General features: G+C 35.3%; 1 protein-coding gene across 2 annotated transcripts in view; it reads left to right on the forward strand.

Moving 5' to 3' along the window:
* The first annotated feature begins 3,350 nt into the window (after positions 1-3,350).
* Positions 3,351-14,856, forward strand: part of tfec (transcription factor EC) — a 78,838-nt gene continuing 67,332 nt past the window's right edge. The window contains exon 1 of one of the 2 annotated variants that reach the window (XM_061961450.2): positions 3,351-3,450. In XM_061961450.2, the coding sequence (XP_061817434.1) occupies positions 3,367-3,450 (84 nt within the window). In that variant the 5' untranslated portion in view covers positions 3,351-3,366. Of the gene's footprint in view, positions 3,451-10,245; positions 10,364-14,856 lie in introns of those variants that run through there. The other variant, XM_061961455.2, reaches the window with a different exon arrangement.

The following is a 14,856-nucleotide window of genomic DNA, read 5'->3' on the forward strand; positions in this document are numbered from 1 at the left end:
TATTATGTTATAATGAATTAATTAGTTAATTATTAATTAGTTATTATGAACTGTTACAGGCGTATTATTATTATTATTATTATTATTATTATTATTATTACTATTATTATTATTATTATTATTATTATTATTATAGGCATATTATTATTATTAGGCGTATTATGAACTGTTACAGGCGTATTCTATAAATCATGCTAATATTAAAAATGTAACTTAATAATATGTGGGGATATACAAGGGATCCGGTGCTTTTTTTTAGGGATATTGCGTGATGGGTAAAATTTTGAAAAAAACTTTGAAAAATAAAATAAGCCACTGGGAACTGATTTTTAATGGTTTTAACCCTTCTGAAATTGTGATAATGTTCCCCTTTAAATACTGAAAATACTGAACTTCCCAGGGACCCACTCAAATCACTGCCTGTGGGTCCGAGAGACTTACTATATTAAAAACCTAACATCACTGTGAAATTATTGACTGAATACTAATTCAAAAAAATGCTTAACTACTTGTAGAATTCACTACGTCCACAAAGGAGTTGTAAAGACAATAATACAACATGCCTCCCTGCATTGACAGCAGAATACAATCAATTGTAGTCAAATAAATTCAACTTTAACTACTTAACTACTGTGTTAAATCAAATTAGGTGGAAACGCGTAACAGAAAGGTCGTGGATCCTAAGGTTCCAAACTAACCTCTTATAACCTTTGAAAATGAACAAGCTAAGAGTCTTGTTAAAAAAAGAAAAAAAAAAAAGAACTGAGATAACATCTACAACAACTTAAAACAATTTCCCAAGTTAAGTTCATTAACTCAGCTTGTAACATTTAAACCAGACTGCTCAGTCTGTGTGGTTTTTGGAACAAAAAAAAATGTGCAAAAAAGATTTGCTGGAATGTGGATTTTTAAAGTAAAAAAAGTAAAATGTATGACTTTTTAAAACGCGACGTATAGGGAGAAGTACAGAGCGCCAATAAACCTTGAAGGCACTGCCCCAATCACATAACATCTATGGCTTTTGACACACACACACACAAGTGAATGCAAGTTACATATACATGTTACACTGAGGGTGGCCGTATAAACAACTTTAACACTGTTACAAATATGCGCCACACTGTGAACCCACACCAAACAAGAATGACAAACACATTTCGGGAGAACATCTGCACCGTAACACAACATAAACACAACAGAACAAATACCCAGAATCCCTTGCAGCACTACAATAACACCCCCCTCTCTGTTTTGTAAGACAAATGTTTTGCACTTCTTCACTGGCCAGGTTATTGCCACTGTGGTTATGAAACAGCAAATTATTCTGTGCTGAAAAGATCCCATTCTAATTTAGAGTATATATTGTAGTGTTTATGTACTAGTGTTATTATTATTGTTTAACTGTCTTTAATTTAATTAGTTCCTAGTGTTCCTCCCCTTCATTTTGTAGACGGTACCTCAACTTTGCAAGATAAAAGACATTTTAAAATGTTATGATTTCGCTATTTCCTTCAACAACACAACTAATCATGGCGGATTTCATGAGAGACAACAAAGACTACTTCAGGACAAATGATGATCCAGAACCATATATTTTTGAGCCTGAGTATACGGAGGATGAAATACTAAAATAAATGTTATAATGTTATGATGCATCACAACTTTCGCTATTTCCTTCAACAACACAACTAATGATGGCAGATTTTTTTTGTTGAGAGACAACAAAGACTACTTCAGGACAAATGATGATCCAGAACCTTGTATTTTTGAGCCTGAGAATATGGAGGATGAAATACTAAATCAAATGTTAAAATGTTATGATGCATCACAACTTTCGCTATTTCCTTCAACAACACAACTAATCATTGCAGATTTCATGAGAGACAACAAAGACTACTTCAGGACAAATGATGATTCAGAACCTTGTATTTTTGAGCTTGAGTATACAGAGGATGAAATAGTAAAAGAAATGTTAAAATGTTATGATGCACTGCCGTTGTGTCCTTGGGCAAGGCACTTTACCCACCTGCTCCCAGTGCCACCCACACTGGTTTAAATGTAACTTAGATATTGGGTTTCACTATGTAAAACACTTTGAGTCACTAGAGAAAAGCACTATATAAATATATATAATTCACAGTCGTGGAATTAACACATTATTATGCCTAATTTTGTTGTGATGCCCCGCTGGATGCATTAAACAATGTAACAAGGTTTTCCAAAATAAATCAACTCAAGTTATGGAAAAAAAAAAGACCAACATGGCACTACCATATTTATTAAGGAAGTCACAAAGTGCATTCTTTTTTTTAACATGCTTCAAAACAGAAGCATGGAATTTGGGGTTGAGGTGGGCGGGGTTGAGGTAGGGGTGGGGGGGAAGTGGGGGGTGTATATTGTAGCGTCCCGGAAGAGTTGGTGCTGCAAGGGATTCTTGGTATTTGTTCTGTTGTGTTTATGTTGTGTTTATGTTGTGTTACCGGTGCGGATGTTCTCCCGAAATGTGTTTGTCATTCTTGTTTGGTGTGGATTCACAGTGTGGCGCATATAAATATATAAAATATATAATTCACAGTCGTGGAATTAACACATTATTATGCCTACTTTTGTTGTGATGCCCCGCTGGATGCATTAAACAATGTAACAAGGTTTTCCAAAATAAATCAACTCAAGTTATGGAAAAAAAAAAAGGCCCAAATGGCACTACCATATTTATTATTGAAGTCACAAAGTGCATTCTTTTTTTTAACATGCTTCAAAACAGAAGCATGGAATTTGGGGTTGAGGTGGGCGGGGTTGAGGTAGGGGTGGGGGGGTGGGGGGTAGTGGGGGGTGTATATTGTAGCGTCCCGGAAGAGTTAGTGCTGCAAGGGATTCTGGGTATTTGTTCTATTGTGTTTATGTTGTGTTACGGTGCGGAAAGTCATACATTTTACTTTTTGAAACCGATACCGATAATTTCCAATATTACACAAAATGCAATTAAGTGACGGGCAATGCAAAAAAAAAGGCTGAGTCGAGGGAAAGCTCTGCAAGACTTTTTTTGTTGGAGTCTGAGGGCTAAAACAAAGACCCACAAGGGAAGTGGCTGTCATGGAGATAACCTGGGAGAATGTGCTGAATGTCCTGCAGGAAGGAAAAAGTGCGGCATGCAGTAGAAGCAGGGTGTAGACGTATGGCGCATCACACTCACCCCAACCGCCATGGGTAGTTCTGCTTCTGTCAGGTCTTTCTCACAGGAAGCGTCCCCCGAATAAGCTGATGTGTCATGCCTTCCTTTCCTCTCTGATATTTCTGCAAGGCTTCTTCCGTTTCTCTCCGAACGGCGAGACAATTTAGCTGCACAGATTTCGGGGTTCCCCTGTGATGGGAGACGCCGCCGCCGCGCGTGCCGTGAGTCGGTGTTGCCTGGTCAAAGTGGTCACCCTGACAAAGATCCAGCTACGGCAGGTAGGCCGATGTCCGCGTTCGGTTGTAGCGTTATTGCCTAAAATAGGGGCGATGTTTACGGGCGACTGAAAGTAGTTTTCTGAAAAACAAGACAGCACATTCTTGAAAACAGTAACTTAACATCCTCCTGACAACCAGTGTCCTCTGCAGTGGACATCTGTTTTGGTCTATTTCTTTTGTTAAGAGTTGCACATTATGTAAATGTACAAGATAAGAGGTATGGTTTCTGTAGTTTAGATATGATTTGAACAGAGGTGGGTAGAGTAGCCAGAAATTGTACTCAAGTAAGAGTACTGTTACTTTAGAGATTTATTACTCAAGTAAAAGTAAGGAGTAGTCACCCAAATATTTACTTGAGTAAAAGTAAAAAGTATGTTGTGAAAAAACTACTCAAGTACTGAGTAACTGATGAGTAACATATACAGGTAAAAGCCAGTAAATTAGAATATTTTGAAAAACTTGATTTATTTCAGTAATTGCATTCAAAAGGTGTAACTTGTACATTATATTTATTCATTGCACACAGACTGATGCATTCAAATGTTTATTTCATTTCATTTTGATGATTTGAAGTGGCAACAAATGAAAATCCAAAATTCCGTGTGTCACAAAATTAGAATATTGTGTAAGGGTTACATTTTGAAGACACCTGGTGCCACAAACTAATCAGCTGATTAACTCAAAACACCTGCAAAGGGCTTTAAATGGTCTCTCAGTCCAGTTCTGAAGCCTACACAAACATGGGGAAGACTTCAGATTTGACAGCTGTCCAGAAGGCAACCATCGACACATTGCACAAGGAGGGAAAGACACAAAAGGTTATTGCTGAAGAGGCTGGCTGTTCTCAGAGCTCTGTGTCCAAACACATTAATGGAGAGGCAAAGGGAAGGAAAAACTGTGGTCAGAAAAAGTGTACAAGCGATAGGGATCACCGCGCCCTGGTCAAGATTGTGAAAAAAAAACCCCATTCAAAAATGTGTGGGAGATTCAGAAGGAGTGGACAGCTGCTGGAGTCAGTGCTTCAAGATCCACCACCAAGAGACGCTTGAAAGACATGGGTTTCAACTGCCGCATACCTCGTGTCAACCCACTGTTGACCAAGAAACAGCGCGAAAAGCGTCACACCTGGGCTAAGGAAAAAAAGAGCTGGACTGCTGCTGAGTGGTCCAAAGTCATGTTTTCTGACGAAAGCAAATTTTGCATTTCCTTTGGAAATCGAGGTCCCAGAGTCTGGAGGAAGACAGGAGAGGCACAGGATCCACGTTGCCTGAAGTCTAGTGTAAAGTTTCCACCATCAGTGATGGTTTGGGGTGCCATGTCATCTGCTGGTGTCGGTCCACTCTGTTTCCTGAGATCCAGGGTCAACGCAGCCGTCTACCAGCAAGTTTTAGAGCACTTCATGCTTCCTGCTGCTGACCTGCTCTATGGAGATGGAGATTTCAAGTTCCAACAGGACTTGGCGCCTGCACACAGCGCAAAATCTACCCGTGCCTGGTTTACGGACCATGGTATTTCTGTTCTAAATTGGCCCGCCAACTCCCCTGACCTTAGCCCCATAGAAAATCTGTGGGGTATTGTGAAAAGGAAGATGCAGAATGCCAGACCCAAAAACGCAGAAGAGTTGAAGGCCACTATCAGAGCAACCTGGGCTCTCATAACACCTGAGCAGTGCCAGAAACTCATCGACTCCATGCCACGCCGCATTAACGCAGTAATTGAGGCAAAAGGAGCTCCAACCAAGTATTGAGTATTGTACATGCTCATATTTTTCATTTTCATACTTTTCAGTTGGCCAACATTTCTAAAAATCCCTTTTTTGTATTAGCCTTAAGTAATATTCTAATTTTGTGACACACGGAATTTTGGATTTTCATTTGTTGCCACTTCAAATCATCAAAATTAAATGAAATAAACATTTGAATGCATCAGTCTGTGTGCAATGAATAAATATAATGTACAAGTTACACCTTTTGAATGCAATTACTGAAATAAATCAAGTTTTTCAAAATATTCAAATTTACTGGCTTTTACCTGTGTATATATATATATACACACACACATATATATATATATATATATATATATATATATATATATATATACACATATATATATATACACATATATATATATACATACATTGATATATACAGTATATAATTTATATTTATTTATTTTGCCGTTTTTGTTTACATGTTAAAGGTGTTTTTATGAATATACATGCATGTTTAACATATAGATTCCTTTCTTTCATGAAAACAAGAATATAAGTTGGTGTATTACCTGATTGTGATGACTTGCATTGATTGTAATCAGACAGTAGTGATGATAACGTCCACGTTTTCAAATGGAAGAGAAAAAAAGTTCCTCCTTTCTGTCTAATACAGGGGTCGGCAACCCAAAATGTTGAAAGAGCCTTATTGGACCAAAAATACAAAAACAAATCTGTCTGGAGCTGCAAAAAATTAAAAGCCATATTACATACAGATAGTGTGTCATGAGATATAAATTGAATTAATATGACTTAAAGGAAACTAAATGACCTCAAATATAGCTACAAATGAGGCATAATGATGCAATATGTACATATAGCAAGCCTAAATAGCATGTTAGCATCGATTAGCTCGCAGTCATGCAGTGACCAAATATGTCTGATTAGCACTCCACACAAGTCAATAACATCAACAAAACTCACCTTTGTGGATTCATGCACGTTAAAAGTTTGGTGGACAACATGAGACAGAAAAAGAAGTGGCATAAAACACGTCCTAGAAAGTCGCAGAAAAATATACATGTAAACAAACTGCGGTGAGTTCAGGGACTGCCAAAATTAGTAGGACAAAACGGCGCTTATTTGTCACCTGTTTATATTGACAAATGTTGTATTTTAGACTGAAACACAGTTCAAATAAGGACACGTTTTGTTTTTGTTATAGTGTTTAGTTCTGTTGTCGACGCTCCTTTCCTCCATCACTTACACTGCTCATTGCTAGGAGCGCTGAGTGTGCACACCAGCCTCTCTATAGTGATTACAACACGCACTTGCGGCCAATCCCAATCAAGCCCCTTTACATGCCAGTCAAAGTCAATCAATCAAAGTTTATTTATATAGTCCTAAATCACGAGTGTCTCAAAGTAGAGATGTCCGATAATGGCTTTTTTTCCGATATCCGATATTCCGATATTGTCCAACTCTTAATTACCGATTCCGATATCAACCGATATTGATATATACAGATATTGGGACGATATAGCTCGGTTGGTAGAGTGGCCGTTCCAGCAAATTGAGGGTTCCAGGTTCGATCCCCGCTCCAGCCAACCTAGTCACTGCCGTTGTGTCCTTGGGCAAGGCACTTTACCCACCTGCTCCCAGTGCCACCCACACTGGTTTAAATGTAACTTAGATATTGGGTTTCACTATGTAAAACACTTTGAGTCACTAGAGAAAAGCACTATATAAAAATATATAATTCACAGTCGTGGAATTAACACATTATTATGCCTACTTTTGTGTCAAGACTTGGTCCTGGGTGTTTGCTTTTCCGGGATGCAACGGAAAGTTGGCTCGGGCGAGACAGGAATGTAAGTACATGATTTATTTAATTTTATCAAAAAAAGGTACAAACGAAAAGCGCGCACAGTGGCGGAGAAACAACTTGGCTATGAAAACAAATACTTGCACAAAGGCGAAAAACTGTGAACAATGAAACAAAAACACTAACTGTGGCATTAATAGAAAAAAACTTACTTGGACATGGCATGAAGTGCGCAGAGGTAGACAGAGTGTGACAGGGGTATGAATGCGGGGATGTCACCAGCAAGACAAACTGAAAACAATGAACTTAAATACTACAGACATGATTAACAAAAACAGGTGCGTGACTCAAAACGTGAAACCGGTGCGTGACGTGACAGGTGAAAACTAATGGGTTGCTATGGTGACAAACAAGAGTGCACAATGAGTCCAAACGTGGAACAGGTGAAACTAATGGGGTAATCATGGAAACAAGACAAGGGAGTGAAAAGCCAGAAACTAAAGAGTCCAATAACTAAACATGACTAAAACAAAACATGATTACACAGACATGACATTTTGTTGCGATGCCCCGCTGGATGCATTAAACAATGTAACAAGGTTTTCCAAAATAAATCAACACAAGTTATGGGAAAAAAAAAGGCCAACATGGCACTACCATATTTATTATTGAAGTCACAAAGTGCATTCTTTTTTTTAACATGCTTCAAAACAGAAGCATGGAATTTGGGGTTGAGGGAGGAGGGGTAGTGGGGGGTGTATATTGTAGCGTCCCGGAAGAGTTAGTGCTGCAAGGGATTCTGGGTATTTGTTCTGTTGTGTTTATGTTGTGTTACGGGTGCGGATGTTCTCCCGAAATGTGTTTGTCATTCTTGTTTGGTGTGGATTCACAGTGTGGCGCATATTTGTAACAGTGTTAAAGTTGTTTATACGGCCACCCTCGGTGTGACCTGTATGGCTGTTGACCAGGTATGCATGGCATTCGCTTGTGTGTGTGAAAAGCCGTAGATTTAAGGTTTATTGGCGCTCTGTACTTCTCCCTACGTCCGTGTACACAGTGGCGTTTTAAAAAGTCATACATTTTACTTTTTGAAACCGATACCGATTATTTCCGATATTACATTTTAAAGCATTTATGGGCCGATAAATCCCATATGCTGATATTTTCTGGTAATTGTTTTTTTATGCTGATGTTTATTTTAATAACAATATCGGATCAAGACACCCTTAATATTTGCTATTACTGGCAAATAGCAAATTACATTCCAACCACTTAGTTACAATCCATCCATCCATCCATCTTCTTCCGCTTATCCAAGGTCGGGTCGCGGGGGCAGCAGCCTAAGCAGGGAAGCCCAGACTTCCCTCTCCCCAGCCACTTCGTCCAGCTCCTCCCGGGGGATCCCGAGGCGTTCCCAGGCCAGCCGGGAGAGATAGTCTTCCCAGCGTGTCCTGGGTCTTCCCCGTGGCCTCCTACCGGTCGGACGTGCCCGAAACACCTTCCTAGGGAGGCGTTCGGGTGGCATCCTGACCAGATGCCCGAACCACCTCATCTGGCTCCTCTCCATGTGGAGGAGCAGCGGCTTTACTTTGAGCTCCCCCCGGATGGCAGAGCTTCTCACCCTATCTCTAAGGGAGAGACCCGCCACTCGGCGGAGGAAACTCATTTCGGCCGCTTGTACCCGTGATCTTGTCCTTTCGGTCATGACCCAAAGCTCATGACCATAGGTGAGGATGGGAACGTAGATCGACCGGTAAATCGAGAGCTTTGCCTTCCGGCTCAGCTCCTTCTTCACCACAACGGATCGATACAGCGTCCGCATTACTGAAGACGCCGCACCAATCCGCCTGTCGATCTCACGATCCACTCTTCCCCCACTCGTGAACAAGACTCCGAGGTACTTGAACTCCTCCACTTGGGGCAAGATCTCCTCCCCAACCCGGAGATGGCACTCCACCCTTTTCCGGGAGAGAACCATGGACTCGGACTTGGAGGTGCTGATTCCCATCCCAGTCGCTTCACACTCGGCTGCGAACCGACCCAGTGAGAGCTGAAGATCTTGGCCGGAGGAAGCCATCAGGACCACATCATCTGCAAAAAGCAGAGACCTAATCCTGCAGCCACCAAACCAGATCCCCTCAACGCCTTGACTGCGCCTAGAAATTCTGTCCATAAAGGTTATGAACAGAATCGGTGACAAAGGGCAGCCTTGGCGGAGTCCAACCCTCACTGGAAACGTGTCCGACTTACTGCCGGCAATGCGGACCAAGCTCTGGCACTGATCATACAGGGAGCGGACTGCCACAATAAGACAGTCCGTTACCCCATACTCTCTGAGCACTCCCCACAGGACTTCCCGGGGTACACGGTCGAATGCCTTCTCCAAGTCCACAAAGCACATGTAGACTGGTTGGGCAAATTCCCATGCACCCTCAAGGACCCTGCCGAGAGTATAGAGCTGGTCCACAGTTCCACGACCAGGACGAAAACCACACTGTTCCTCCTGAATCCGAGGTTCGACTATCCGGCGTAGCCTCCTCTCCAGTACACCTGAATAGACCTTACCGGGAAGGCTGAGGAGTGTGATCCCACGATAGTTGGAACACACCCTTCGGTTCCCCTTCTTAAAGAGAGGAACCACCACCCCGGTCTGCCAATCCAGAGGTACCGCCCCCGATGTCCACGCGATGTTGCAGAGTCTTGTCAACCAAGACAGCCCCACAACATCCAGAGCCTTAAGGAACTCCGGGCGGATCTCATCCACCCCCGGGGCCTTGCCACCGAGGAGCTTTTTAACTACCTCGGCAACTTCAGCCCCAGAAATAGTTACAATATTAGAATTAAATGATGAAGAACAGAATAAGCAGACAAGTACCACAAAAGGTAGTGAATCATGAGCTAATTTGTTATGCTGAACAACCCTGTAGATTCTTGTAGAATCCGTTAATCGGAATAAAGCGAGCTGCTCTAAAGATGCTACAAGTACAGATATGCTAACCTGTGCCAGATAAAGTTTTAGGTATTGTTCTGCTTACTATCACAGGTATACATTTGAAATAGGATCACTTACAGAAAGTGAATCCAAGCCTCCTACAGGGTTTTGTCCACAATGTGTTCATGTTAGCTCTTCTTTCATAAGCAGCTGGCTTTTTCTGAAGTGAAAGAAGAACTTAAGCAAGATTGAAACTTGGTTGCGCAACAGCTTTTTCTAACTCTTTTTAAGAAGACTCTGTCGTGTTGTCCTCCTGAGAGAAGAAGCCCTTCAATGCGACTCAAGATGTTATTATTGTAATTTTTTTTTTTTTTACAATGCCACTTCAGTACAGCATGTTGGAGACGGAGGGGATAGGAAGGCATTTTCTGACCTCTAATGTACGGTATGGCATGGACATTTTCTAAAATATTCATATGGTATGCTTTTCTGCTTCGTCAGCGTCTTGATAGCACAACTCAAATAATGAAGGCGAAGTGTCTCTTTTTTTATACTTTATTATAGGATAAGATTTACCGAATGCAAAAACATGTATTAGACATAGTTAAAAAAATAAATAAAACTTTGGCCCAAAAAGTCTGCAAAATTAGAAGAAATTAACACAATTTTGGGGTTGCTTAAAAAATAAATTAAAATTATTCAATAATATGAATTGTATTTATGTCATATGTATACTACTTATACAATAAAAATTAGAGTAAAATAAAATGTTAGTACTTTTATAAAAAATGTGCAAAAAGTCAACAAAGTAAATTCTACTAGCATAGGATTTACCGAATGCAAAACATGTATTAGACATAGTTGAAAAAAAAAAAAGAACTTTGGCCCAAAAAGTCTGCAAAATTAGTAGAAATTAACACAATTTTGGGGTTACTTAAAAAAATAAAAAATACATTAAAATGATTCAATAATATTAATGGTATTTATGCCATATGTATACTACTTTTAAAATAAAAATTTGAGTCAAATAAAATGTTAGCACTTTTATAAAATATGTGCAAAAAGTAAACACAATTAGTAGAATTTACTTTTGTTGTAAATTTGTCTTTTTTATACTTTATTATAGCATAAGATTTACCGAATGCAAAAACATGTATTAGACATAGTTAAAAAAATAAATAAAACTTTGGCCCAAAAAGTCTGCAAAATTAGTAAAAATGAACACAATTTTGGGGTTACTTAAAAAAATAAAAAATACATTAAAATGATTCAATAATATTAATGGTATTTATGCCATATGTATACTACTTTTAAAATAAAAATTTGAGTCAAATAAAATGTTAGCACTTTTATAAAATATGTGCAAAAAGTAAACACAATTAGTAGAATTTACTTTTGTTGTAAATTTTTATTTTTTATACTTTATTATAGCATAAGATTTACCGAATGCAAAACATGTATTAGACATAGTTGAAAAAAACAACAACTTTGGCCCAAAAAGTCTGCAAAATTAGTAGAAATTAACACAGTTTTGGGGTTACTTAAAAAAATAAAAAATACATTAAAATGTTTCAATAATATTAATGGTATTTATGCCATATGTATACTACTTTTAAAATAAAAATTTGAGTCAAATAAAATGTTAGCACTTTTATAAAATATGTGCAAAAAGTAAACACAATTAGTAGAATTTACTTTTGTTGTAAATTTTTCTTTTTTATACTTTATTATAGCATAAGATTTACCGAATGCAAAACATGTATTAGACATAGTTGAAAAAAACAACAACTTTGGCCCAAAAAGTCTGCAAAATTAGTAAAAATTAACACAATTTTGGGGTTACTTAAAAAAATAAAAAATACATTAAAATGATTCAATAATATTAATGGTATTTATGCCATATGTATACTACTTTTAAAATAAAAATTTGAGTCAAATAAAATGTTAGCACTTTTATAAAATATGTGCAAAAAGTAAACACAATTAGTAGAATTTACTTTTGTTGTAAATTTTTCTTTTTTATACTTTATTATAGCATAAGATTTACCGAATGCAAAAACATGTATTAGACATAGTTAAAAAATAAAAATAAAACTTTGGCCCAAAAAGTCTGCAAAATTAGAAGAAATTAACACAATTTTGGGGTTACTTAAAAAATAAATTAAAATGATTCAATAATATGAATGGTATTTATGTCATATGTATACTACTTATACAATAAAAATTAGAGTAAAATAAAATGTTAGTACTTTTATAAAAAATGTGCAAAAAGTCAACAAAGTAAATTCTACTAGCATAGGATTTACCGAATGCAAAACATGTATTAGACATAGTTGAAAAAAACAACAACTTTGGCCCAAAAAGTCTGCAAAATTAGTAAAAATTAACACAATTTTGGGGTTACTTAAAAAAATTAAAAAATACATTAAAATGATTCAATAATATTAATGGTATTTATGCCATATGTATACTACTTTTAAAATAAAAATTTGAGTCAAATAAAATGTTAGCACTTTTATAAAATATGTGCAAAAAGTAAACACAATTAGTAGAATTTACTTTTGTTGTAAATTTGTCTTTTTTATACTTTATTATAGCATAAGATTTACCGAATGCAAAAACATGTATTAGACATAGTTGAAAAAAAAAAAAAAACTTTGGCCCAAAAAGTCTGCAAAATTAGTAGAAATTAACACAATTTTGGGGTTACTTAAAAAAATAAAAAATACATTTAAATGATTCAATAATATTAATGGTATTTATGCCATATGTATACTACTTTTAAAATAAAAATTTGAGTCAAATAAAATGTTAGCACTTTTATAAAATATGTGCAAAAAGTAAACACAATTAGTAGAATTTACTTTTGTTGTAAATTTGTCTTTTTTATACTTTATTATAGCATAAGATTTAACGAATGCAAAACATGTATTAGACATAGTTGAAAAAAACAACAACTTTGGCCCAAAAAGTCTGCAAAATTAGTAAAAATTAACACAATTTTGGGGTTACTTAAAAAAATAAAAAATACATTAAAATGATTCAATAATATTAATGGTATTTATGCCATATGTATACTACTTTTAAAATAAAAATTTGAGTCAAATAAAATGTTAGCACTTTTATAAAATATGTGCAAAAAGTAAACACAATTAGTAGAATTTACTTTTGTTGTAAATGTTTCTTTTTTATACTTTATTATAGCATACGATTTACCGAATGCAAAAACATGTATTAGACATAGTTAAAAAAATAAATAAAACTTTGGCCCAAAAAGTCTGCAAAATTAGAAGAAATTAACACAATTTTGGGGTTACTTAAAAAATAAATAAAAATTATTCAATAATATGAATTGTATTTATGTCATATGTATACTATTTATACAATAAAAATTTGAGTAAAATAAAATGTTAGTACTTTTATAAAAAATGTGCAAAAAGTCAACAAAGTAAATTCTACTAGCATAGGATTTACCGAATGCAAAACATGTATTAGACATAGTTGAAAAAAAAAAAGAACTTTGGCCCCAAAAGTCTGCAAAATTAGTAGAAATTAACACAATTTTGGGGTTACTTAAAAAAATAAAAAATACATTTAAATGATTCAATAATATTAATGGTATTTATGCCATATGTATACTACTTTTAAAATAAAAATTTGAGTCAAATAAAATGTTAGCACTTTTATAAAATATGTGCAAAAAGTAAACACAATTAGTAGAATTTACTTTTGTTGTAAATTTGTCTTTTTTATACTTTATTATAGCATACGATTTACCGAATGCAAAAACATGTATTAGACATGGTTAAAAAAATAAATAAAACTTTGGCCCAAAAAGTCTGCAAAATTAGAAGAAATTAACACAATTTTGGGGTTACTTAAAAAATAAATTAAAATTATTCAATAATATGAATTGTATTTATGTCAAATGTATACTACTTATACAATAAAAATTAGAGTAAAATAAAATGTTAGTACTTTTATAAAAAATGTGCAAAAAGTCAACAAAGTAAATTCTACTAGCATAGGATTTACCGAATGCAAAACATGTATTAGACATAGTTGAAAAAAAAAAAAGAACTTTGGCCCAAAAAGTCTGCAAAATTAGTAGAAATTAACACAATTTTGGGGTTACTTAATAAAATAAAAAATACATTTAAATGATTCAATAATATTAATGGTATTTATGCCATATGTATACTACTTTTAAAATAAAAATTTGAGTCAAATAAAATGTTAGCACTTTTATAAAATATGTGCAAAAAGTAAACACAATTAGTAGAATTTACTTTTGTTGTAAATTTTTCTTTTTTATACTTTATTATAGGATAAGATTTACCAAATGCAAAACATGTATTAGACATAGTTGAAAAAAACAACAACTTTGGCCCAAAAAGTCTGCAAAATTAGTAAAAATTAACACAATTTTGGGGTTACTTAAAAAAATTAAAAAATACATTAAAATGATTCAATAATATTAATGGTATTTATGCCATATGTATACTACTTTTAAAATAAAAATTTGAGTCAAATAAAATGTTAGCACTTTTATAAAATATGTGCAAAAAGTAAACACAATTAGTAGAATTTACTTTTGTTGTAAATTTGTCTTTTTTATACTTTATTATAGCATAAGATTTACCGAATGCAAAAACATGTATTAGACATAGTTAAAAAAATAAATAAAACTTTGGCCCAAAAGGTCTGCAAAATTAGAAGAAATTAACACAATTTTGGGGTTACTTAAAAAATAAATTAAAGTTATTCAATAATATGAATTGTATTTATGTCATATGTATACTACTTATACAATAAAAATTAGAGTCAAATAAAATGTTAGCACTTTTATAAAATATGTGCAAAAAGTACACACAATTAGTAGAATTTACTTTTGTTGTAAATTTTTCTTTTTTATACTTTATTATAGGATAAGATTTA

This window comes from Nerophis lumbriciformis, linkage group LG05 (genome assembly GCF_033978685.3).
Source record: "Nerophis lumbriciformis linkage group LG05, RoL_Nlum_v2.1, whole genome shotgun sequence".
NCBI lineage: Eukaryota > Metazoa > Chordata > Actinopteri > Syngnathiformes > Syngnathidae > Nerophis > Nerophis lumbriciformis.